The 24,968-nt window shown below is 39.9% G+C and overlaps 2 protein-coding genes across 4 annotated transcripts in view; both read left to right on the top strand.

The window, feature by feature from the left end:
- Positions 1-4,926: 4,926 nt before the first annotated feature.
- LOC135449860 (complement C1q and tumor necrosis factor-related protein 9A-like) lies at positions 4,927-9,100 on the top strand. Its single transcript, XM_064717250.1, has 3 exons — positions 4,927-5,111; positions 7,057-7,119; positions 8,040-9,100. The coding sequence occupies exons 1-3, from the start codon at positions 4,946-4,948 to the stop codon at positions 8,843-8,845; spliced, it is 1,035 nt and encodes a 344-aa protein (XP_064573320.1). The 5' UTR covers positions 4,927-4,945; the 3' UTR covers positions 8,846-9,100.
- A 1,321-nt stretch (positions 9,101-10,421) lies between these two features.
- The window catches only part of MIPEP (mitochondrial intermediate peptidase), a 65,959-nt gene continuing 51,412 nt past the window's right edge, over positions 10,422-24,968 (top strand). For 2 of the 3 annotated variants that reach the window (XM_064717232.1, XM_064717223.1), the window contains exons 1-10: positions 10,422-10,643; positions 13,620-13,793; positions 15,584-15,672; positions 16,666-16,752; positions 17,716-17,779; positions 19,454-19,636; positions 22,229-22,385; positions 22,703-22,751; positions 23,400-23,460; positions 24,066-24,118. In XM_064717232.1, the coding sequence (XP_064573302.1) occupies positions 10,467-10,643; positions 13,620-13,793; positions 15,584-15,672; positions 16,666-16,752; positions 17,716-17,779; positions 19,454-19,636; positions 22,229-22,385; positions 22,703-22,751; positions 23,400-23,460; positions 24,066-24,118 (1,094 nt within the window). In that variant the 5' untranslated portion in view covers positions 10,422-10,466. Of the gene's footprint in view, positions 10,644-13,238; positions 13,293-13,619; positions 13,794-15,583; positions 15,673-16,665; positions 16,753-17,715; positions 17,780-19,453; positions 19,637-22,228; positions 22,386-22,702; positions 22,752-23,399; positions 23,461-24,065; positions 24,119-24,968 lie in introns of those variants that run through there. The other variant, XM_064717238.1, reaches the window with a different exon arrangement.

The raw sequence follows: 24,968 nt of genomic DNA on the forward strand, positions 1-24,968 counted from the left end.
CAAAGCAAACCCATTTTAAGGGGTTCGCCCAAAAGGCATGTTCTGCACATGTGTGAACAGACTTACCTGTCTGCTTGATAGAGCAATGGGCAACACAGCTGGGGATTTCACTTCTCTGATTCAGAGAAATTTTGTGTCTTACTATTCTGATAGGGAAGAGGGCCACGTCTCAAAGGTGTGCCTGTGTTCTTCCTGCTCCAGGCTGTGTCAAAAATTGTGTTTTGCTGAGACACACCAGCTTTAACAAGATAACATACTTTGCTGAAATCTTTTCATCAGAAATGTTTTGATGAGCGCAACTGCTGGCACAATAGTTGGTTTGCTAATTCTTTATCCCTCTTTCCAACATCTGGACTCTTATATTTCTTGGTTAATCTCACAGCTGAGAGTTTCTGCCTCCCAAGATTGCTGCTGTGGTGGGATGTGTGCTGAGTGCCCCAACATTAAAGTGTAAGGCACAATTTGAGCACTTAGTGAGATAGATTGGATGACATAAAAACATACCCTAAGCAAACATTGGAGTAGGATGTAGCAATCAATAGGCTTTCTAAGGACCCTGTGGTTCAACTGGCCAGGGTGAGCTCATTTGTGCCTTTTATTTCATGCTTGGGCAGTCAGGCTAAATCCTCTAAATTGTTCTTACTTTCGGCTTTTAAGTTCCTTGAGAGCAGATCTATCAGATGGAGCTTTTAGTTTGCACAGAAATAGCACTGCTTGTCTTATATTTTTTTTGTTGTTTAGGTTTTTCCAAAGGCTGCAAATCATCTGTGCTTGGTAACAGAGACAAGGACTCAGGCTGTTTCATGTTCCAGAATCAAAGAAGAAATTAAAAACTCAGCAGTGAAAAACAGCACACCACATAGTTTGTAAGGAAGGCACACAAATACTCCTTTTACAAAAAAATGTGTTTCTAAATGCTTTACAAAATCTAGTTACTCTAACTAGAGGATATGTAATTGTGAGAATATGATAAAGCTGTATAAACTGTTAGCACACTTTTTTTGTTAATCTTAAGTCCCTGTTTAGTTCACTGCAATCAGAACTTGTCCAGTGCTTGGAGCTGAGAACTCACCTATTGCCACTATTAGGTATTTAGGCTCTGATTTCAAAAAACAGACATCTGTGTGTCTGTGTGTCTGTGTGTCTGTGTGTCTGTGTGTCTGTGTGTGTGTGTGTGTGTGTTCACACCTGCACCTCCTTTGTAGACTCCTTGGGGCATCCCCAAATGTCTCTGCTGGCACCTACAGCAGGTTGCACCAGACAAGTGACCCAGTGATCCATCACACCTTCCCTCTGTTTGCATTACATCATTGTCTGTTTACAGCTCATCATTACATCCTACATTTCTGTTGTGCATCTTGGGGGGGATTGGGGGTGTGTACGTGTGATTGACACCGGGACAGCATTTATTTGAGTAATTTTAATGTTTTAAACATTCTGAGTGGGACACCTGCATTGGCAGCCAAACCACTCTGTGGACAGGCAGAGATTGGAAAGTGTCCATCTGCATTACTGGAGCTGTGAAGTTCAGAAGAGAAGTTGAGAAGAAGGAGTACCACTGCTCTTCACGGGCTGAGTTTCTGTCCAACCACAAGGTGATGTAGGATTTATCCACTGTTTTTCCCAGGGATTTTTTTTCAGGAAAGCTGAAACTGCATAAGAGGAAAGGAGGAGCTGCAGGTGCACCATGGCCTCTTCCTATAAGCACACCCCAGACTTTAGAGATACTGACTTACCGAAGAAGTGTCTGGAAACAGCTCTGCTAATAAGGTCAGGTATATCTAATTAATCATCATGGTCGTTGCTGTCATATTCATCTCCTAACAAAGGTAATTAGCACAGCAGTCAATCTAAAATCCTCTGCATCTCCTGCCTTTCAATGTTTTTTAAGAGCAAATTATGAACTCTTGCTCCCTTGTAATTATTTTCAAATAATTATTCTGTAATGAGACAAGGCACTAAAAAGCAGCTGAAGGAAACATTTGTCTTTAAGGGGCTTTCTACAGCAGTTTTCTTGGTTGTCTGCTAAAAATGCATCAAACCAGACCAACTGCAGAGTCCATCAAGGTATAGGTAACTAATGAATGACGTTATTCTTAACTGGCAGGATGGGCTGTTTTTTAATGACTCAAACTTTTAAGTGAGAAAGGAGGCTGAGGCTAAGCAGGCTTAGAAAATTTCAGATGGTGCTTAATGGGTAAAGAGAAAAGGATTGTTCATTGTGGGTCTTGTTTCTTCTTCTCAATTAGCACAGCAGCAAAATTAATTTGGCTACAGAAGTTCATTCAAGTAGAGCAGCGAATTGCTGCCCGGGGACCCTCCTTTCCCCAGAGCGCGGTGGACACCATGCCCCGGGTTCAAGCCAGGGCAACTCAACTCTTGCAATATTTTGACGTCACCACAGGGTGGTGGTGAAGATCTTACAGAAAACTTCGTTTCTCTGCGGGGCTGAGATGATTACAAACATTCTTTGATGTTTGAAGAGCACACGTGTCACATCTTTGCAGTGTGGTGACACCCTCAGACGCTGTTTGCAGTCACTTGAACCAACAAGGGTGAATTAAGGCCACTTCCTCTAACACATTAACTCACGTTACTTTTGGTTTTGTCCTTCGCTGTTGATGATCAGCATTTAGGGAGTTGATGATAAGCTCAGTTGACTTCCACTAGTCCTTAGACAACAGCAGTTCCAGTAGTTTCAAAAAGACACAGTTAAGAATTGAGTTATGGCTTTTTTCAAATGAGTTACCACTAATACATAATTTAGTAGCCCAATAGCTTTGACTGATGCTTGAATAGGTAGATAGGGAGCCTGCTTATTACACATTAAAAACTTTGTAATTCTGTTTATTCTATTTTTAATTTAACCTTGTTACTGCTTTTCCATAATCACCTACTAATTGTAATGCCACATTCTTAGAATATTTTGGTTTAATTTCTATAGTCTATGTCCCTAAATCCATTGTAAATTACCTGATTCAGAAATTACCTTCATTACATATTTTAGCAGCACAATAATGGTGTGAGACATGCCTTCCATCCCACAAATCATCCTGTCAGAGCTAACATTTGTGTGATATATTTGTACAAAGGAACAGGAAAACAAAGCCTTATTAATCCATTTTAATAACTTCCTTTTATGTAACAGTGGTAAAAGCCAAAGTACAGAGCACTTCAGCTTAATATTGGAATAAATAGAAAGATTCCACTTTAAACCTCTGTTTTAATTATTGAACAGCTCTCAAAATTAAATCACTGACCTTTGAGAATTTAGTGACCAAACAAGGGCTTGTCCTCAAGGCACACATCGGAGTGTGCTTTCCTTTACATGAAGTTTCTACACTCAGTTAAAAGATGCCCAAGAACACTGCAAGTACCAAGTGAACAAGGTAAGAACAAAGGTCCTATATAGATGATGATGATGTCAGGTTGTAGAGAGGAGTGTATGTATGGGGACCAACCACACTGTCTATTCTTTAGGCAGGAAATGCTTCCCTACGCAGCTGGGAATGGGGTTCTCTGTAAGGGGACAAGGACTGTCAGACTTCTCCATCATAACCTAACAGTGTCATACAGAGCCCTTCTTCCTTTTGAACTCTTATGGTGCCCTTTGACTAAGGCAGCAAATATTTATATACCTCAGAAGGGGCAAATGTTTTATCTGTTTTCACCTGTCTTCAGTGCCAACCAGCAGCAGCAAAGTGGGATTTTTCTGGTTGGTGATCAAACATGTCCAAGTAAATCCATTGGCAAAGACACCATAAATCATTTCTGATAATGATTCCAAAATGGGGAACTTTTCTAAACACAGAATAAAAAGATTAAGGAGGATGTCCCAAAGCTAAAGACTGACTCTATAAATTAGATTAAGGGTGTAATTATTCTTATTGTGGACATACTGGTGTCTCTCTAGATGGTACTTGTGTGCATTTTTTCATGAGAGTGAGAAATTGTGGTGAAGGGATTAAAGAGAAGACATAATTTTTTAGTTAATGCCAGTTAATATTGCAAAAGAAATACTGATCTTACTCCTCATTAATAAAAGAACTAATTCCAAAGCCAGTTGTGTAACATTTACTCATACTAACAATCACTTCTACCTGTTTAAGTACTTAACCTATATAGCTTCTGTGCATTACATATTTCTGGATATTAATTACAAATAAAATAGGCATTAATTTTGTTGCTATTTGCTTTTTATTCCTCAGTCTAATCTCTTCCAAGCAATTGCTCTTACACTCAATTAAACCATCTGTGTCCAGGATTAAGCCTTAATGTATTTCAGTGGGCCTATATTAAAAAACATTATATAGGAGGGACTCTCTAGTGAAAAGATAAATATAAGATGGAATTTTAGTAGCAAAGTTACATGAATTGGGAGCACCCAGCTAAAGACTTGTTTTTGCCAAAAAACTCTCTTGATCTCTCACACCTTTGCCCTCATCTCACTCTGCACCAGCTCTAACCCATCTGAGGTCATTCACTTATTAACCTAGTAGGGGACTAATTTGAGTGAATAATAATAATTTTTAAAAATTTAAAATTTTAAAAGTGATTGCTTTTGCTGAATGAGGGGTTGAATTGCCTTAGGTCACCTCCCATAAGACTATATCTTGGAAGATGAAAGGTACAACCATGCAGTCACAAGTAGGTGCAGGGAGAAATGTGGATGGAGAATTGTGTAAAGCTAATATTTTAAATGTAGAATGATGCCAGGACTGATATGTCCATTAAATAATTATTTAAAATAGCACTCAGTAGTCTCCAGGACTGTAATTAATGCTATAGAAAAATTTATAAATAAAACTAAAAAACAGACATGGTGAAACCCCATTTCCTTATTTTCCTCCCTGCACCACCCTGCATTCCTTTCTAAGGTAGGCATAGGCAGATGTACTTTTTCTTCTTAAACATTTCAGCCAAAGTCATATAACCTATCTAAGGAATGAAAAGCTGGATTGTACTGCTGGCTATTGTGGTCAGCACAGCAGAAACCCAGAGCCAGGACGTCTGCACCCAAGGGTATCCTGGCATCCCTGGCAATCCCGGGCACAATGGCATACCTGGTCGGGATGGACGTGACGGGGCAAAAGGAGACAAGGGAGATAAAGGTACTGTGTTCAGAATGAAAGATTTAATATATCAAATGCAAGGGCATTCACTCTCAAATTTGTCTGTAGTAACTCTGCATGAATGGGATTATTCTGCCTAGCTGAAATGAAAACATTTCAGACATTTGTCATTTACCTGTTTGAAGAAGGAAATATAAAAAAGGGCATAATGAAAGCAAGACAGCAAATACTATGGAGATGTCAGGCTCATCGGATAAAAACTAAAGTAAAAAAGGCTTTACTTTCTATCATGGGAGTATTTTCAAGTGTATTTGAAAATTTTAAGGCCTGCAGACCTACTCCTACTCCTCTAAGATAGAAATTATATTTCTGCAAAGAGCTTCAAGCCCACTAAACAAAAAGGCAACAACTGATACCTTGTTTGGTGTAGTAGGAAGTATGCAGTGGTAAGAAGACTTCTCTTTCTTATCTAAATTATACATTAGTAGGACTTGATTCTGAGTGTGCCTACTTGCTGTAACTCAAGAGTCACTAGAGTAAGTTCAGAAATGGAGACTATTGAACAACAATGTTATCAGGCTATAGCTCTATTATAGCAGGCTATAATAGAGATTTGTGTGAGATATCAAAGCCAGTGATAATCTCAGCATCCTAAAGCTAATCACCCCCTTAACACCTTAAGCCTTAGTTTAATGATGGCCCTTGTGTCCATGCTGGAATATCAGGCCAGGGTTGCACAAGGTGATAAATCTGCAGGCATATTGACATATAACACTTCATCACCTTTTAAAATATAGAAAGAAATAAAGATTTCCATTAGCATCTTAATAGGCACATACATTTAACTGCCCTCTTTTTCTGTATGCAGGGTTCCAGAAAGGTGGGAAAACCAGAAAACCTAAAGCTTTCATATTTTCATTTATTTTATAAAGGCCCTTCCTGCACTCCAGTGAGTTATCATGATACCATTAGATTCTGATAAAATCTCCAACATTTTTCCTAAATTCGTCTGTTATGATGACTGTACTGACTGTTCTTTGTTTGAACAAAGTGTGGTGAATGTACCATTTTTACACTCTATATAGATACGTCTTTGTGGTTTAATACATGAGAATTAATTTTGGTCCTTACCAAGTCAATGAAGTTTCAGCAGATGCTGGGATGCACCCAATGCACAGGAAACTCCTAAAGAACTGTTCTCTGGTCCACATGACTCGAAAGCTACTCTTGGAATATGATTACAACCAAACAGCCAACTCTGTTTTTCTTCTGTTGCTGCACTCAGGATGTATCCAGTTATTTGATCATGGACTTCTTGGGCATCTGTACTACAAAAATCATTTCTATAATTGCTTTCTGTAGAGCACTGGAAAGTCCATATCATGCTAGGTACAGGGATCAAGAGTGTGAATGCCTTCTTCAGCTTTCTAGGCAATATTATTCCACTGTAATGACCCATTGCCATCAGTTAAACTCCTGCATGTCTCTTCTTGAGGTGGGAGTTCACCATTCTTAGAATCACAGAATCATTACAGCTGGAAAAGGCCTCTAAGATAATCCAGTCGAATCATTAAACCAGCACTGCCAGGCCCACCACAAAACCACATTTTTGTCAAACTGCAAGGCTTGCTGCCCCAGCAATGCTTCTTGCTGAATTTCCATGGATGGAGGCTACAAGAGAAGTTTTTACACTGGTGATCCTTGCCAAATTATAACAACAGGATATGTCTCAATAACTCATCTCATTATGCCAAGGATTTCATCTGCACCCCAAAAGCACCATCCTCAAGCAGAGTTTCTCTGCTCTTTGTCAATCTCTCTGTAAGATAAAACTACTAGCAGTGGCAGACACTAAAAGTCAGGAGTAAGCTATGCTTTACATTACTGTTTGGCCAGGATTGAGGAGGAAAGATTAAAGAAGAACTCTTCCCAAACTTTCTGGTAATTTGTTTAATGAATATCTGTGTTTTTATTTCTGTACTAGGTGAATCAGGAATTCCTGGAAGTCCAGGAAAAGATGGTGTCAATGGAGAGAAAGGTGAACGAGGTCAGAGAAGTACTTAAACTTAATATTTGTCTATGAACTGCTGCCCTTGTGTTTGTGAACTCATCATACAATCTCATCTAATTTAGATTCTCTAATTTCTAAATTGAGAACAACAAACTGTACAAACAGCATTATTCCCAACAGAAGAAGCCAAAGGCTGTTGAGCAGAATTGACCAGCTTCTTTTCTTGATGTATTGAGCATAGTTCTTTATGGTGTCTTTTGTCTATCAACTGCTAAAGTGCCTTTCACATCATGAGATCTTCACTTTCAAAACCTTGTGCAGCAATCAGAGCAGTTTTGAAGGCTTTGATCTTCTGATCAGTGATGGGTGAAGGATAAATAAAGCATAGGGTGGCAAGTAACCAGGACAAAACACCTTTAGTTGTGCTGCAGTAGCAACCTATGTGACCCAGGAGAAGTAGAAATTATATGTAGAAATTATAGAAACATGTGACAATTCAAGTAATGTCAGGGTGTTGTAAAAAAACCCCCTTCCTCTTCCTCTGATTAAATTGTGAACCCTCTCATCCATTCTATACACCTAAGGCTCTAAAAAAGTGTGGACAGATGTTGCTTTTGTATGAGATGATGTGAACTGTCCGTGTTATCATCAGCCCATAGATAACCTTCCTTTCTTTGAGCTTATTCTTGCTGATGCCAGCCAGAGCACCTGTTTTCTTACAAAACAGCAGGCTCTTCAGATATTATGCTTATCCTGCACTTAAATGTATGAGAGAAACTGTGTGTACAGTGAGCACAGTGGAGTATGCACAGTGGAGCTGCACACTTGCCCATGTGTCTCCTCATGATGAACCTCAATTTATGCCTTCCAATGGAGGATCACAAGAAAGTTGTGGAGTTGTTTTGTTTTGTTTTAATTATTATTAGGTTTTGATTTTGTTTTTTTTTCCCCTTTAGGAACCAATGGGACTGTTGAAGAGAAGGGGAACAAAGGAGATAAAGGAGAAAGAGGACCACCTGGGAAACTGGGACCAAAAGGATTTATAGGATCAGTGGGTTACAAAGGTCAGAAGGGAGAGCTGGGGCTGCAAGGACAAAAGGGTTTAAAAGGAGACATTGGACCCATAGGTCCAAAAGGGACAAAGGGTGAAATTGGCCATCCTGGAAGAGTTGGTTTCCCAGGGCCGATTGGCCCGATTGGTAATCCCGGTCCTAAAGGCAATACTGGAGGTATAGGGCCACAGGGTAACCCAGGAGTTCAGGGGGAAAGAGGCTTGAAAGGAGACCGAGGAGACAAGGGGGAGGTAGGAGCCCCGGGAGTCCTGCCAAGGAGCGCTTTCAGTGTCGGCCTTACAGCCAACACCAAGTTTCCCCCTCCGAATCGCCCGATCAAGTTTGACAAGGTGCTGTATAACAGTCTGAATGACTTCAGCTCGGCTACTGGCAAGTTCACCTGCAAACACCCCGGCGTTTACTATTTCACCTACCACATCACTGTCTACTCGAGGAACGTGCGAGTAGCTCTTGTGAAGAACGGCATCAAGATGCTGCACACGGTGGACAGGTACCAGAGCGGGGAGGACCAGGCCTCGGGAGCCGCCATCCTCGAGCTGCAGGGAGGAGACGAGGTGTGGCTGCAGGCCCACCAAGGAGAGGCTTTCAATGGACTCTATGCAGATGGTGATGATGATACCACCTTCTCTGGGTTCCTCCTGTTCAGCACCGCTGACCCACTGGAGCCACTGCTGCTGCACAGCCCATAGCTCTGTGTTATCCCCGAATGCTGCGTGCCTGAGCCCTCCAGCCCTCCCTGAGAAAGCTGTTACCTGCTGGGAAATTTCTGCTGGATTCAAGAGAAAACACTTGATTTCAGGAACAGCTTCTGCACAAGAGAGGACAAGAGACTACAGTGCTGGGCTTAACATTAGTGGTTTGGTGACTTACTGTAGGCATTCACAGGGGTGTGTACCCCAGTACTGAAGAACAAATTTCAGAGCAAAGTGAAATAAAAGACAAAAGTTCCGGAATTATGTTGTGTGGGATATCTTGTATAAACAAGAAGCAACAGTTCCAAGCCACTTTCATATCTTCCAAGGTGGCATGTGTAGATGGACTTGAAACTTGGTTAGTTTCCATCCAACCACTTTAAAATAAATTTTAAACTTGAAATTAGTGCTGTTTGATACCTCTGCAGAAGCTGCTTGCCGTGTGGTGCAAGCAAGTTTCATTGTTTCATTTACAGCTTTTAAATATGGTTATTTTCTCTCTGTGCAGTCACAGGTCTGAAATTGAACAAAATGGAGTGATAGGAGGAAGGGCCATGTGGATTCTCTGATGTGGTCAGATATTCAAGGCCAGTGCAAAAATAGAGCATAAATCTGCTGTACTTCAGAATTAGTTGGTGCAAAACAAATTCTCCCAGATTAAAGATAACATTTAATCAATACTGAAGCAGCCATGCCAGAGAACTGGTCAAGAGTTATTTCCTGTGCCATGAACCAGGAAATAAAATATACATAAAAATTCTGTCATTTTTTCCCCCCAAATTTTCTTTTTTCTTCTTCTTCCCCCCTCCCCCCACTCCTTTTCTTCTAAAATTAAAAAAAAAAAAAAAAAAGGAAGTCTTATTCACTTCTCTTAGAAGAGAATGAAGTGGAGATGCCGATGGAGATGGATCAGCATCATGAAATTCAGGAGAAATACAGTGTTAAGAGCTTAAGGCCTGGTAACCCATCATCACCTCAGGGTACCAGGGGAATGTGGGCACGTTCCCACAGTAGTTGAACCCGAGTGTGGATCACGGAGCCCAAACGGAAAGGGCACGGTGGGTTAATTCAGGAGGAACAGCTGCACTTCTCAAATGACAGCGAGGGAGATACAAGGACACTCAGGCTGAGGAAAGGGCTTTGTGAAATTTTCAGCAAGACGAAGCTTCCTCCCGTAAGCCACACGCCGCAAGTTTGTATCACAGAAATATGTAGACCGAAAACCCATTTTAAAAGGGCCTTAGGTATTACTGGAGAACGTGTAGGACAGGTATCAGCCGGCAGAGGCCCCGGTGCGGCCGGGTCGTGCGCTGGTGACCCGGGAAGCGGGGCAGGCCGGGGGAGCGCTCAGAGCCCGGAGCAGAGGCGCCCGGCGGGAAGCGGGGCAGGCCCGGGGAGCGCTCCGAGCTCGGGGCAGAGGCGCCCGGCGGGAAGCGAGGCAGGCCCAGGGAGCGCTCAGAACTCGGGGCAGAGGCGCCCCGCGGGATGAGGGCCCGTGGGGACCCGGAGCTCCGCCTCGCTCCGCCTCCTGCTGCCGCTCCTCCCCTCGGCGCGGACGCGCGAAGGCCGCGGCCGTGCCGGGCCCGGTCCGCTCCCCGGCGCTGTGCTCCGCTCCGCCATGCTGGGCGGCTGCCGGCGGGCGCTGCCCGCGGCGCTGGGCCGGGCGCTGCGGGGCCGGGCGGCGGGGCAGGGCGGCCGGGCCGTCAGCACCAGCTGGTGCCCCGTGGGCACTGCCTTCGATGTGAAGCAGCAGCAGCAGCAGCCGCTGCGCGGCGGTGCGGCGGGCAGGGACACGGTGAGCGGCGGGAGGGGAGGGCCGAGCCTGCTGCGGCAGGAGCCCTGGCAGCCTCGTGCTTTCCTCTGCTTGTCTCAACTGTTTTAAGGGAATTTTTGGGGGTAGTTTTTCTCTTGTGTGTAATATTCTTTTTATAAGCGTTTATATTGGTTCTAGCAAACCCAAACGTTGTTGGTTTTGGACACAGAAGCGTTTGACAGTGACGGCCTTGTGCGTGGGAACGCTTTTTCAGTGGTGCCCATGTCCATAAAGTGAGACTGCCCCTTCCGTTCCCCCTTCATGCCAGCTCTCTCCCGGCTGTGTCGTCCTTCCCGTGCCAGTGCCGTGCCCCTGAGGTCGGACAGTGCCTCGAGAGCGGCCACGCTGCTCTCATCCCCTTGCCTGGGCTTATTCTTGATGTCTTGCCTGTGGCGAGAAAAGGATTTCTTTGCTGATTTGGTGACAGCTGAGTTTTCTGATGCGTATCTTTGTAGGGTCAGGAACGTTTGTTAATGTGTCTTACCCGGAGAGGGTAAGGTGGCGCAGTGCATACAGAAGAGGTGCAGCTGTAAAATCCAGGTGTTTGCCTGCTGACTCAGCTATTCCTGCCATGGTGCCCAGCCTGGTGGAGCTGGTGAACTTTGGGTTTTAGAAAGGACAAATCTGACCTCTGTTTATAATCTGGCACCTGCTTGGGAAACCTTGCTTCAGGTTCTCATGCCTCTGCAAGCACACTGGTGGAAGTCTTGCTTCGGGAAATAATCCAGTTAAATATTGTCCATTTGGCTGGTCTAGGGAATGTGTTCCAGGTGATTCACTTGGCCCACAGTTCTTTTGGAATAGAGGTGCATATTTCAGCCTCCCCAAGAGGCTGTGCGAGGTAGGATGTAAATGCTGAGACCAAGCAAAGACAAAAATGTTTCAGCCATGCAGCCAATAACATTAAAGAACAGAGAGAACTACACCAAGCTTCATTTTTTGTAATTTTTATTTTTTTGCGTCAAACTTGATATCATATATAATAGGAGTTCTACAGTTAATTTATCTCCAAGAGAAGATATATCTTGGTCACAGAGCACTACATGTGCTGGATGAGCTTGCTTGGGGGGTGGGTGATGATGTCAGGAAGACCTGGAGCTCCCAGGATATTGCAGGACACTGCATCCTCTGGCTAAGGATCCGAGTGAAAGAGCAGTCTTGAGTGTCTTACACAGCAAACATTATTTAAGAGTGCTGTGACACAAGTATATTTATGTTTTAGGGACATGTGTAAAAATATAAAAATACCTATTTCAATGTTCACTTTAGTCCAGTTTCTCTTCCTGAATAATACATTAAAATATGGGAAGTGTGAGGAAAGGTTTTCTTTCATTAGCAAATAAAGAAGGTGCTTCTAGCAACAGTGACAGAAAGAAAATATGAAAAAGCAACCCAAAATGTTCTGGATGCGTACTTCAAGGGTTGCTTTTGCTTCAGAATGTATACTTGTACAGAAAGCTGTCAGTTTGTAGCTTTTTGATTTATTTGGTTAAATCTTTGCAAGCTGCGAACCTGCAGCTGACTGCTATAATAGAAAGAGTTTTCAGAGTGTGGATTATAAACTGACTGGACTGCAGATTTGAAAATCCAGATTGTGGTTCTTAGATACTGAAGTTGAATTTGGAAGGGATGGATTTTGTTTGAAATCACGTACCTTTCACTGTTTGATGCTGTAGTCAGGAAGTGAGGAGATGCTCATGTTGTAGTTGGGCAGTTGCAAAGGGATGTATTGCTTGAAGAGATGTTGCTTTAATTTAAATGAAATTGAGGAATTACTAGGATAAGATTTTTCACCCAGGGTGTGGTTGGGCACTGGAACAGGCTCCCCAGGGAGTGGTCGCAGCACTAAGCCTAACAGAGTTCAAGAAGTATTTGGACAGTGCTCTCAGGCACATGGTGTGACTCTCGGGGAGGGTGCTGTGCAGGGCCAGGAATTTGAATTCAGTGATCCTTGTGGGTCCTTTCTTCATGTGGAATAAAACTCAAAGCTTTTTCAAACAGGGTTAAAATGATAATACAAAAGCAAATCTTTAACTGAAAGCCTTCAAGGTGCACAACATGGTGATATGTACACATATGTACACATATGTACACATGATACTGTAGTTCTTAATTTTTATAAGGTCAGTTGATTAGTATACCTATCAAATATTGTCCAATCAGAAGAGCAGCTGGGTTAGATAATTTACCCCCTGGGTTCAGCCTCATTGGAGCTCCCCCAAGCCTCCCCCAGTTTTCTAACTCTCATTTTATTATGTCTATGATACATGGTGCAAAATAAAGTGTCCTTGCTAAATTAACAGGCAAGACTAAACAGAATTTCCAGAATGCATCAATAGGAGTTTGTTAGCTGTGAGAAAGAGAGCTGGGAAATTACTAGAAGTTATAACTATGTATTAACAGTCTACAAAGCTACAAATACATGAAGAATACATAAAACCCAAAAGTCTTTAGCCATCACTTCCAACTCAGGAGTTCTGTGAGTCTTTGAAATCTTTTTCCTGTTGTATGTCTGCACTGTGGAGCTTCTCTTTCTGTTAGGATTAGTAATTTTGTTTGATCAGTGGTAACCTCTCTAAGTCTCTTCCACAAATGCAGAACATAAGTGCCATCTGCATTGACCCTGCACAAGTAAGTGTATTTACCTTGCCCTGTGGGACAAGTTCCTTGATAGGAACTTCAGGAATAAAACTGTTCATTCCACAAACATTTTCACTTGTTGTTGATTATTCCTTTGAGGTCTGCTTCCAGTACAGGGGGCTCATTTAGTGAGCCTGAGACAGCTGTCCTGTTACCTGCAATCTCTTGATATCTGGTGCTGCTGTCCAGTGAAATGTTACAGTGTGCTAGCTGGGGTCATTTGGGTAAAATTCTGTAGTGATAATTCAGTCTTGAAAAAAAGGTGCAGAAATTAAGGAGGGCAATAGTGATGTGTTTTCCCTGTGTTTTGCACTGCAGGGTCTGTTTGGTGTTCCAGAGCTGAACTGTCCAGAAGGATTTCAAGAAGCACAGGACAAAGCATTGCAAGAATCAGAGCAGCTTGTTCAGAAGGCATGTTCAACACCACCTGGGCCAGAGACTGTAAAGATCTTTGATCAGCTTTCAGATAGCCTGTGCAGAGTAGCAGACTTGGTATGTTACTTTTTTAAAATTTTTACATAAATTTTTTTTAACTGGCTGAGCTTACACTATGTTCCATTTTATGGTTTTCTACACTGCAGTAATAGTGCAGATAGCAGATCAGCTCCATGAAGTTTTGTGTCAAGACAGAAAATTAAATTGATTGAAAGTGAGTTACAAAGGCTTTTACTAAATGATAGTGAAGTACAATCCTGTCAAACTGTCAAGCTATTTTTAAGACAGATGCAAAAATAGTATAGAAGCCACAACAAGAAAAACAACAGTGAAATTGTACTTGTGCTTCTGCTGCAATATTAACACATAAACTCTCCAGCGTTACTTATATTGTAGAAAAGAGGGTTTTGATTTCAGAGTTAAAGTTGGAGTGGCAATGCACATGTTTTAAGTTACGATCATTTTTAGATGAAGGTCCATAAAGAACTTCCAGAGTAAAGGCAGCAGTATCTTATTAACACAAGAAAAAGGCAGCAATTTCTTAGATTGTAGATTTTGTCGTCCACAGATTTAGAGTACTTGGTCTGATATTCTGCATCACAAAATTTTATATTAGAACATTTCATATTGCTCTCTAAAAGATATAAAAGAAGTATATCTTTTATCAAAGCATCATTCTTTGGTTGGAGGAAGCAGAACCAACCTTCATACTGAAATCAGTTCTTAGTGAATAGGTCACTGAGTTTTTTGAGGTCACTTGGGTTTTCATGTTTGAATGTCTCAGTGTGTTTTCAGTTCTCCAATCTTGTTTCTTATTCTTTTATAGATTTAAGACATCTTTTGTGCCAGGCACTTTTTCCTTCTGAAAGTACTTACAAGCTCTGTCAAGTCAGTAGTTCTTATGTTTTGTATAGACTGTGCCTAATTCTGATTAATCAATCAATACCTAAGTAAAACTTTAATGTCAGAATTTAATGGCCATAGTTTTTTTATAAGTTTGCTGAGCTAAAATTATCTCCTTTGTATTATATTCAGGCTTTTTATGTTCACAGCTGCACAGCTTGCAGAACTGTCTGGAAGTTATTTGGTCATTGTTGTCTGTTGTTAGAAATTTTGATACCTGGCATTCAGCACCTTTTCTGTCAGTATTGTACAGGATTTTAAAAACGAATTCTAAGAAATAAAGATGTTAAGTTCTAAGGCTGCCTTTTCAATCAAAAGGCAATGTTTTACACTATCAGCTTGTTGCATGTATTTTCTGTAAAATCATGCTTAATATCTTCAGTATAGTCCTAGACTTTAAATATGTTCCTAATATTTTAAGTCTATCATTTCAGTGCTAAAACCACCCTGACTTGGTGTCAGCAGTCATGGAAGCCCCTAGCTCCCCAGCCCCTTTTAGCATCCTTCTAGCCTTGTGAACCCCCAAAGCATTTGGAGATTTATAAAAAATCAGTATTTCTTCCTATTAGGAAATGTGCACATTTAGTGGTGGGCTTTCATCTTAACTAGAAAATTTAGTTTTAAAAATCTTTTTTGATATGTTGGAGTAGGTCTGTATAATGAGGATTCTAAGATACACACTGCTTAAAATGTTTTAAGAAGGGTGTGAATTAATAATGTTTATTGGAAGGATACAAGGCACTGTGTGGTTTAATAATTGTCAGCAAAGTTTTCTAGTCAACTTTATATTTTAGCCGAAAAAAGGCAAATTCTACAAAATGATTGCATAGAACTAAAAATAAATGTTAATATAAATGGAACTGCTTGAATGCAGTTTATTTATAAACTGGGAGGTTGTTTTATTTGTCTTTTTGCCTCACTGTTTTCTTCTTCTACTGTGTCAGGCTGATTTTGTAAAAGTTGCCCATCCTGACTTTGCATTCAGAGAGGCTGCTGAAGAAGCTTGCAGGAACATTGGTACTGTGGTAGAGAAGTATGTTTTCTTCTTGTTTTCTCTTTTTTGTTTTCTGTTTCCATATGAAGCTTTAAAAATTACAGTATGATCATCTATGAAAACAGCAATCAACAAAAAATATTTGTGCATGGGAACAAAGTGTCAGTCTTCTGTTACAGATATTTAAGGATTTAGTTTTGTTACAGTATCTCATGAAAGGCTTTTCTATTTTAGTTGCGGTTTATGACTCCGTGTCCCTGAAGCCCATCAAAGTCTCAAGTGGCATTTTTCTAGGGCTTGTGACAATTCTCTAGTGGTTGTAAAGTTTATGGACAAAATGCTTGAAAGTGGATTTCTCAGGACTTTGATTAAGCGTACTATATATAACAATATGACTTTAATATCTGAATACCACTTCAGATACAAAATTTGTAGAAATTAGAAATTACTCAGGCTCATAAACTGTTGTGTGCATGTGTTTCATTGCCCGCTGTATCCCACCTGGGAGTGCAGGATAACATGCCAGCAAATCTGATGGGCGCAGTGTTACCTGCATGGGGACAGTGCTTGGTGTGTGGAAGTGTTCTGGGGATAGTAAGCTCTTAGTCTAGCCCAGTGGCAGTCAGCAGCACATTTATCTGATGGCAGACTTGAGCGCAAGGTTTTCCTTTAATGGAGTCCTTTCAAAGTAAGGATTAGAAAACATTCTCCCACTCTTATGCTCTCACCATGATTATCTTTGTTTATAAAAAAATAGGCCGTGTTAGCCTTGCTCATATTGCCACAAAATACCATCCAAAAGTATTTTTCTGTCAGATGCATAATGCCTGTTTCCATGCTGGTTTGTCCACACATGCTCTGTATAGAAATTTTCTACTTTTTAACTGTGATTGTGATCCAGAAAGCATTTTAAAATAAAGTCCTTGGCTTTTAATGTTGTTTCACTAAATACTGCCTTGAATGAGTAATAACAAGAAACTGAAATATTAGTCTGTTGTTAATGCATAATTCTTTTACCCTGTATCTCTTCAGATTAAATACAGATGTTGAACTATGTCAGAGTCTGAGACGTCTGCTAGCTGATGAAACTGTATTGAGTTCCTTAGATCCAGAAACCAGGTACTTATTCATACTTATAGATCTTCATAGATTATAAATAGAACCTTGCAGATTTAGTTTCTTAGATGCTATATGTTGTTCCTTATTGTACTTATATTTTGTGTTTTCTTAAATTAATAAATGACACTTTTGGAAAGCAAACCACATTTCCATTATTCATTTATTAGGCTCTACCAAACTACCTGCACAGGAGTTAGGAAGTTTGTAGTTGTGTAATCTTGGAGAATGTGACTGTAGAGCACAAGATATATTTATGCTGAATAACTGAGATCTTGCAAGAACAAAATAAAAGAAAATTTAAGATTTTCTTCAATAATATTATTTTGATTAAAATTATATGCTGTACAGTGGTGTACATATCAATGTGCTTAGGAATAAAATAAGAACAGTCTATATAACTTGATTTCACTTTATAGAAATTTATTTATATTTTTCAAAATTAGATTAGCAGTATATTTATTGAAAGCGTACTTTATGGTTGCTGTAATAGGTTTAATTAGCTGCTTATGCAGTTACAGTTTTGAATTATTTATTCACTGATATGGTTAGATAAGCTTAATGAGTAAGTTATTTCCTTCTTCCTTCTTTCACCACAATCAAGGATATTAGATTTAGAAAGATATATTTCTGATGTTAAAATAAATGAAGTGTGAAAGGAAATTAAAATGGTAATTTGCACAAATTGTTTGAACATCTAGATTCAGGTACTGGAATTATTTTGAAGGATATTTTCAAAGCAGATGACTAAACTAAAAACAAAGGACAAATTGTTTCTCACTGAGTGAATTATTAAGGACCTCAAATGTAGGAAATCTTTGTCTGTAATAAAGACATTCATATAACTGTGGTGTTACTCTCTGTGAAAGACATGAAACATAAATAACCACTAAAGGCAAGATCTGTTAAAAAATGCTGCTTAGTATTAAATGAGGCTGTTTTAACAGGGATTTACTGTATTTTTAGGCGAGTGGCAGAACTTTTTATGTTTGATTTTGAGATCAGTGGCATTCATTTGGATGAAGAAAAGGTAATTTTTGGCTACAATGTATGAACAAAAGACCAGATAATGAAACATGTGGGACATGAAATTTCATGCTTCTGGGTCAGTTTGTCCTATGTGGAATTGTGTTGCCTTAGAAGTGATTAATTTTGACTATTTTAAATCACTTCTAAAGGTAGTTTTTAAATAGTTGGTTGTTCTTCGTAGTTTGGTCCTCATCATTCCTTTCTGTTCTGAGGAGTTAAAGCAAGTCCTGGGATCCTATTTTCTTTCTTTGATGTCTGCATCAGATATTTAAAATAGCTACTCAGCTGTCAGAACCAGATATTTACAGAGATGGAAAAGCAGCACTCCATGCACCTTGATGACCTTGAGGTTAATCAAGTGGAGTGTGTTAGAAGGGTTCAGGTGTGTGTCCAGGCACTCCTGGGGAGCTCACATAACCAGAAGTTGTAAATCTTGTTCAAAATTGAGTATCTGGGCATGGTCTGATTACTTTGGGCTGTCTTGGAGCTTTTATATACTTTTACAGTAGTTAGTGATGGATTTTTCAAACCCAGCAGCTTACACCATGCTTTGTGGTATGGATGATCTGTCTGTTCAGAGTTCATGTCACTGTATGAAGTTAATTCCTTGTTTATTTGAGTTATGCCCTCCAAAAAGATCCATACAAAAGCTCTTCTACCAGACTGATGCTTAAGAGTTATTCTGAAGATAATGGTTTTAATGGTGTTTTGTGACCTAGAAAATGGTTCTAGAATATATTTTTACAATTACATTGTCCAAAGAACAGCCCTGAAACTTCAGCTCTGGAGTTTGTCTGATTTGGCTATTGGTTCTATGATGCTTCATCTCCTTTCAGTTATAATTTCACTTATTTTTGCATGTTTTCCTCTTCCTCCCCTGCCTATCCCACTTTTCTTGCTTGCTGCTCAGTATTTCTTTTCATTTCTCATTTAAGATTTTAGTAATCCTTCCCTGTTTTAAGCTGAGGTTTACTTCTGCTACAAAGACTTCCTGCTTTTTAAAATAAAACTCAAAGATATATTTTCAAGAGAAAGGGTGGGAATGGGAGGACAGGGATCATGTTATGTCATTCTTTGGATTTTACAAGATATGTTGTGTCTGTACCCTCAGCCTTTGTTTTCTTGAGCTATGAACCCACAGACAATAGAGACCACAGTGTACTAATGTGAGCAAGTTCACTGAAGCACATCTTGCATGATTAAGTGTATGAAGTATTGTGATGATGATAAAACTCTAAATCACAAACTCCTAAAAGAAGGATTGAAATACTGTAAATAGTTTACAGTTTCCAGAAAACAGCACAATACAAACAGGAAAAAGAGAATTTTATTCTATGTCTGTTTTAGGGTATCTCTCTTAAAAATGCTTCTTTTTTTATTCAATGTTTTACATAGCAATCAGTTACAAGTTAGCAAAGCTTGTGTAATTTCTACTTGAACTCCACTGTATATTTTCGTGCTGCAGAAACGTGGGCCTTTTCTTTGGAATTTCAATGCTTTATGAGCATCTGGTCTTGTTGACTTGCCCTGCATTATGACTTTATTGATTCTGTAGGTATAATCTCAAGTGTTGTACTTTCTGCTTAATTTTTGAAAGAATCCTTTAAGGTTTAAAAACTGAGTTCTGCTTGTACTCTGTCTGAAGATATTGTTTTGTACTTTATTTTTCTTACAGCGTAAAAAGGCAGTCGAGCTCAATGTCAGAATATTGGATTTATGTAATGAATTTCTGATAGGAACTCACATTCCCAACAAGATTGACAAACACGTGTTGCCAGAGCACATTCGGTATAATTTTACAGCTGAAGGCAATTACCTACGAATTGCTGGTCTGCATGCTGATTGTCCTGATGATCTGGTTTGTATTCCCTGACTTTACTTTGGCATCCTTTATACCAGAAGTGCATATCAGTTATTTGACTTGTTAGTGGGTCAAATCTATGTGGTTTGTGATTATGCTGTAATTGCTAACAAGGAAAAACTCTGTTAGAATGTAATAATCAATGGCATACTTGATAGTAGCAGGTATGAAATAATGGCTGTGCAGATCCTGAATGGCTGTAGGAAGAAAGGGGGCAGAATACAGACTGGATTTTAGGCAAGCACACTTCAGTTTATTCAGAGGTGGGATCCCATGAATTGCAATTCTGAAGGGCAAAGGAGCTCGAGAAAGCAGGCAGTTCTCTAATGGCAGCATCCTCCCAGTGTGTGAGAGGATTGAGATACTCAGTGCATCCTGATCCTTAGAAAGCCCAAGCAAATGTGTGAGGAACCAGGCTTGACAAGCAAACAACTCTTAACAAAGCTTCATCTCCAAAAGATATCATACATGGAGTGGAAGGTACAAGATCCAGAGGAGGAATGTGGAAACATTGCCTGTATGTGTAGGTATGATGTTGGGAAAGTCAAGGCTCAACTGCAGTTGTGACTTGGAAGGGACATCAAAAGCAATGAGAGCAGTTACTGTTGCATTGGTACTAAAAGCCTGAGCAAGGAAAACTTAGGCTTGGTGTTGTGTAAGGTGGGTGACAGTGGCAGCAGACAGATAAGGCTGAGATGCTCATCACTTGCTTTTGCCTCAGTGTTCATCAGTGACTTTAGTCCAAGGCAGGAGATTACAGTCTGGATTGGTGGACAACCAGATAGGTAAAAAAACAAATTTCATGATCAGAGAGTGGTGGTTGAAATGCACCCTACAGGAGGACTGGTAATGGAAGAATTCTTGCAGTAGTCTATCCTGGGTCCCCTGTTTAACAGCTTTATCAGTGACATAGAGGAAGTGACAAAAAGCTTGCCTACCAGATGTGCAGGGGAGAGCAAATAGGGAGGAATAATCAATACACTTGATGGTGAAGGCTGACATTCAGAGTGGCCTAAAAGCTGAGATAATGGTTCAGTGGCAGTCTTACATAATTCAAAAAGGACAAGAGCAAAATCATACACCTGGAAATGGAGAACTCCTGGTTATAGGTCAGGCTGGGACTACCTGGCTGGGTGTGATGTGTGGCAAAGGCCCACAGTGCTGGTGAGCAGCAAGCTGAGCATGAGCCAGCAGTGACCCTGGCAGCAGAAAGCCAACAGCATCTGGGCTTCCCTTGGACACTGAGCAGTGAGATTGTGGCCCCACTCTTCAGGAGTGTCTTCAGCAGAGGCCACCAAGATGGGCAGTAACTGGAGTGCTTCCACTGTGAGGAAGGGCAGAGGGATTTGGGCTTGTTCCCCCTGTTGCAGGGGTGGTTTGGGGGGACCCTGCCAGCACCCTCTCCTACCTACAAGGAGGTCATGGAGAAAATAGAGCCAGGCTCTTCAGCATGGGGCATGACAGGAGAACAAGCGTCAGAAGGCAAAAGTTGAGAAATGCCAGTTGGAGAAGTTTTTCCTGCTGATGATAACCAAGCAGTGAAATAGTAAGATCATCCTGTCTCTCCCATATGTGCAGGTTTCAGGACTAGACTGGAAAAAGCTTTGTGTGACTTGGTCTTAGCTCATAGCTGTCTCTGCTTTGTGCAGGAGGTTGGATTAGAGACCTCATGAAGTCCCATCCAACCTCAATTATCCTGAAAAAAAACTTAGTTTAGTTTTTGTTAATGTTGTTTTTCTGAAAAAGAATTAATTTAGAGTTACAAATTTAAAATTAATTTAGACTCATTGAAATATGGCAGTGGCACCCTAGACTTTTAGTTACAATTCTAGGATCAGGAGCATATTGAAACATTTCAGGGTTCTTTCTTCACTTATGCTATGTAGAGAGCGGCTTAGTTCAGATGAAGGCAAATATAAGTTGTTGCTGGATTTCTTGAGCTTATTCCAAATGTAGAAATAAAATTATTGGTGATTGGTTTGTGAAACATAAAAACATTTTATTAAATTTTGAGTCTTCAGGTAGTTTTTTTTCATTTATGAAAAGACCCAAACTAAAGACTCTAACTAAAAATATGAGAAAAGGAAAAAGTTTGTGGGCAGATGGGCAGACTAATAGTTTCCTACTACAAAAGAAATAAGGCTTTTCTCTTCCTCTCTTTTCTCTCCCCTTACCCTGTCTCTTTTTCTTGTCAGATTCTACCATTAGCAAACTTAACTGATATGCAGAGAACAGCTTGGGTTTATTTTCAAAAGTTTTAATGAGTTAAAGCAGCCCACAGAGTGGTCTGAAAAGCACAGATGTTTGCAGAAAGAGAGAGGTGATGAGAGACTGTTGACAGGAGTAGAGAACAGGACCCTTTTTGGCATTCTTGATGTGTTAGGTTGTCTCATTGCATTTCCTCATTCCACTTTTAATGGGTAAGAGCTGTAATTGTCAGGCAATTGTAATTAGTATTGTTAAAAGACTTCAGGCCTTTTCCCACCAATATCAGTGGAATACAGCTGTTATGCCAATCTTCAGTTGCATCACTTGTTTCTGTTAGGAATCACTCTGTAGCAATGTGACTTTTTTTTTTCCATGTATTAGGTGCGGGAAGCTGCTTACAAGATTTTTCTGCACTCAAACTCTCAGCAGCTGGCTCGATTGGAGGAGCTGCTTGCGAGCAGGAACAGCCTGGCACAGCTGGTTGGCTATGACACCTTTGCCCACAGGGCTCTTCAGGGAACAATGGCCAAAAATCCAGGTAGTAAGGCATGTATGGAAGGACATGTTGAGAAGTCAAATGTGTAACATATGAGATGAAAGGTTGTCCGTTTCTTTAGCTAAGTTTGCACATAATTCTTCCAGTGAAGTGTTGTATTGCAGTTACATTTTGGTGTATGCCATACTCAGTGATCACTGTAAATAACAGTACTCACTGAGGAGGATCTGGTGTTTTGGTTCAGAATTGATGCTCACTCCTTTAAATTTAACATCCTTTAAATTTAACATCCATCTCATGTAAATTTAACATCCTTTGGGAAGGGAAGAATAATTTTAATATTTTTTCTTTCCTTCTAGAAACAGTAAGACAATTTCTGGAGAAGCTTTCTGAGCAGTTGTCTAAAAGGTATGCCTTTTTTACTACATTTTTTTTAAACCATACTCTTTATTTCAAGAATAGAGGGACTTGTGCAATAATAAGCTAGTCAGTGCTGCTTATTATGTGCTTTGATTAAATAAAAACCAAGACTTCCCCAGAATTTTGAGAGGAAGAAAAATCTGTGTGCTTAGAATACTTTCTGTGTCTGTGATCAGAGAACACCGAGGACTGAATGCAAGAAGTGCAGTTAACAGCAAACAGGAAGACCAAGTTGAAGTGTGGAACACCTCTCCTGGTCTTACCATATGCACAACTCCATATGTTTTGCACCTATAAACAAATTTCCATCTTTGTCCCTCTTGCCACCCTGAGCTCCACACAGCACAAAACAATTTCATCACTGGGTATAAATGGGGTGTATTGTAAGAATGAAAATGCTTTTGAGCTGTACAACCACAGGAAGAGGGACTGAATTTGAAAGTACCTGAATGGCAGAAGCAGAATGAAAATATTTTTCTACTGTTGTATGTGGACCAACGATTTTATCTCGTCATTTTATATAGTACTATAAATCTCTGATGATGGACATTTTATTAGGATGCAATATTATCATGTACTGTATTTCACTGCTCAAAAATCTTTCATTAATGTTTTCATCATAAAAATATTTTTCAGAACTCAAAAAGACTTTGAAATGATGACAAAGATGAAAATGAAGCTCAATCCCCACAATTCAGTAAGTTACATTTAAAAAATATGTACAAGGTAATCATGTTCTACAATTACTTCTACTTCAGTGTATAAGATTAAGTAGAATTAGAAACATTCTTTCTACTGGCTTCAAATGCTTTCTGACCACTTAGTTGCTGTATTAAAACTAAATACTGAGTATTTGCTGTTGGTTTATACAAAGTGATACTGAGATAACCAAAACATAAAGCTGTGAAAGGGACTATCACTTTGCTTTGAATTAATTGACTCATTTGATAAAGGTTCTACTTTAGGTTAGATTCAAGCCCAGTTTGTGTACTACATTGAGTGTATCTTAATGCTGTACATATCTAGATTTATCTTTTTATTTGAACTGAGTGTATTTCTTGAAATCTGGTATGAAATCCTATCATATAGTTGAATAAGAAGACCCGTCTTCAAGAAGTGTTATAAAAGTTTTCAGGTTATGATTTTTGATGCTGTTTTTGGTTTGAGCCCTTATTGTTTCAGATTACTTTTCAAAATTCTGTGACTTACTGAAACTGCAAAAATACTCAAGTGAAACAAAACTTTTACTCTGGGTTCACTTGTTGTCTGTTATTGTAATTATAAGCTGGAATTCTCTTTCAGATGCTGATGCCATGGGATCACCCCTATTACAGTGGAGTCCTTCGTGCTGAGAGGTAAGCTCCTTATGTTCCTGATTGTAATGTAAATGAGTGTCTTTGCAATAAAGACAAAGAAAGTCCTCAACATAAACAGGCTTTCTTTCTTTGAAGATGTACCTCAAGATGAAAAAATAAATATTTTATCTGATGGGAGAGTTGTTTGTAATATTTTTTAGTTACTGCTCAAATGCCTGTACAAGTTTTTGGCTCCTGTGTTGTTTTGCAAGGAAATATTTGCCCTCTGAAGATAAAAGAGGACGAAGCAGTTCTAGAACTGATAGAAAATCCTTATTCTTGTTTTGCTTTTAGTTCTTAGCTGGGCTGTACTAATGTTTAAAAATAAATTTTGAACCCTGAATACAATTCAGCTTCATATTTTATCTTCATTGTGCTTCTTACTGAATGTGCAACTTCATCCTCTTTTGCAGACTTGAAATAGGAACTTCTTCCGTAAATCTTTACTGTTTATGGATAGAATTCATTCTTATCTCTCTTGCAAAGACTGGGAAATAAATCCTTTACACAGACTTAAATAGTGCTCAGGGCCTTTGCACATAATGAGATGTCAGCCCTGAAAGATGTAAGCCCTGCATGTTGCCTTTTTTAGATCAGCAGCAGTGACCTTTGAGGTTTCTGTTGGAAAAGATAATTGAAAGATGTGATGCTCTCACAAGGGGGTTTAGAAAAAAATTCTTCCTTCACTGCAGATTTACAGTTTTTTGGTTTTTAAACAAACACAGACTGGTTGTATCTGATTAAAATAGTAGTTTACTCTGGATCAGAAAGCTGTGGTAGTATAGACAGCATGAAAGGATTGCTAGAAGCTGGCCTCGTGATTTTCAGAATTGGTGTGTACCATAAGGGT

The sequence above is a fragment of the Zonotrichia leucophrys genome, chromosome 1 (genome assembly GCF_028769735.1).
Source record: "Zonotrichia leucophrys gambelii isolate GWCS_2022_RI chromosome 1, RI_Zleu_2.0, whole genome shotgun sequence".
NCBI classification, from domain to species: domain Eukaryota; kingdom Metazoa; phylum Chordata; class Aves; order Passeriformes; family Passerellidae; genus Zonotrichia; species Zonotrichia leucophrys.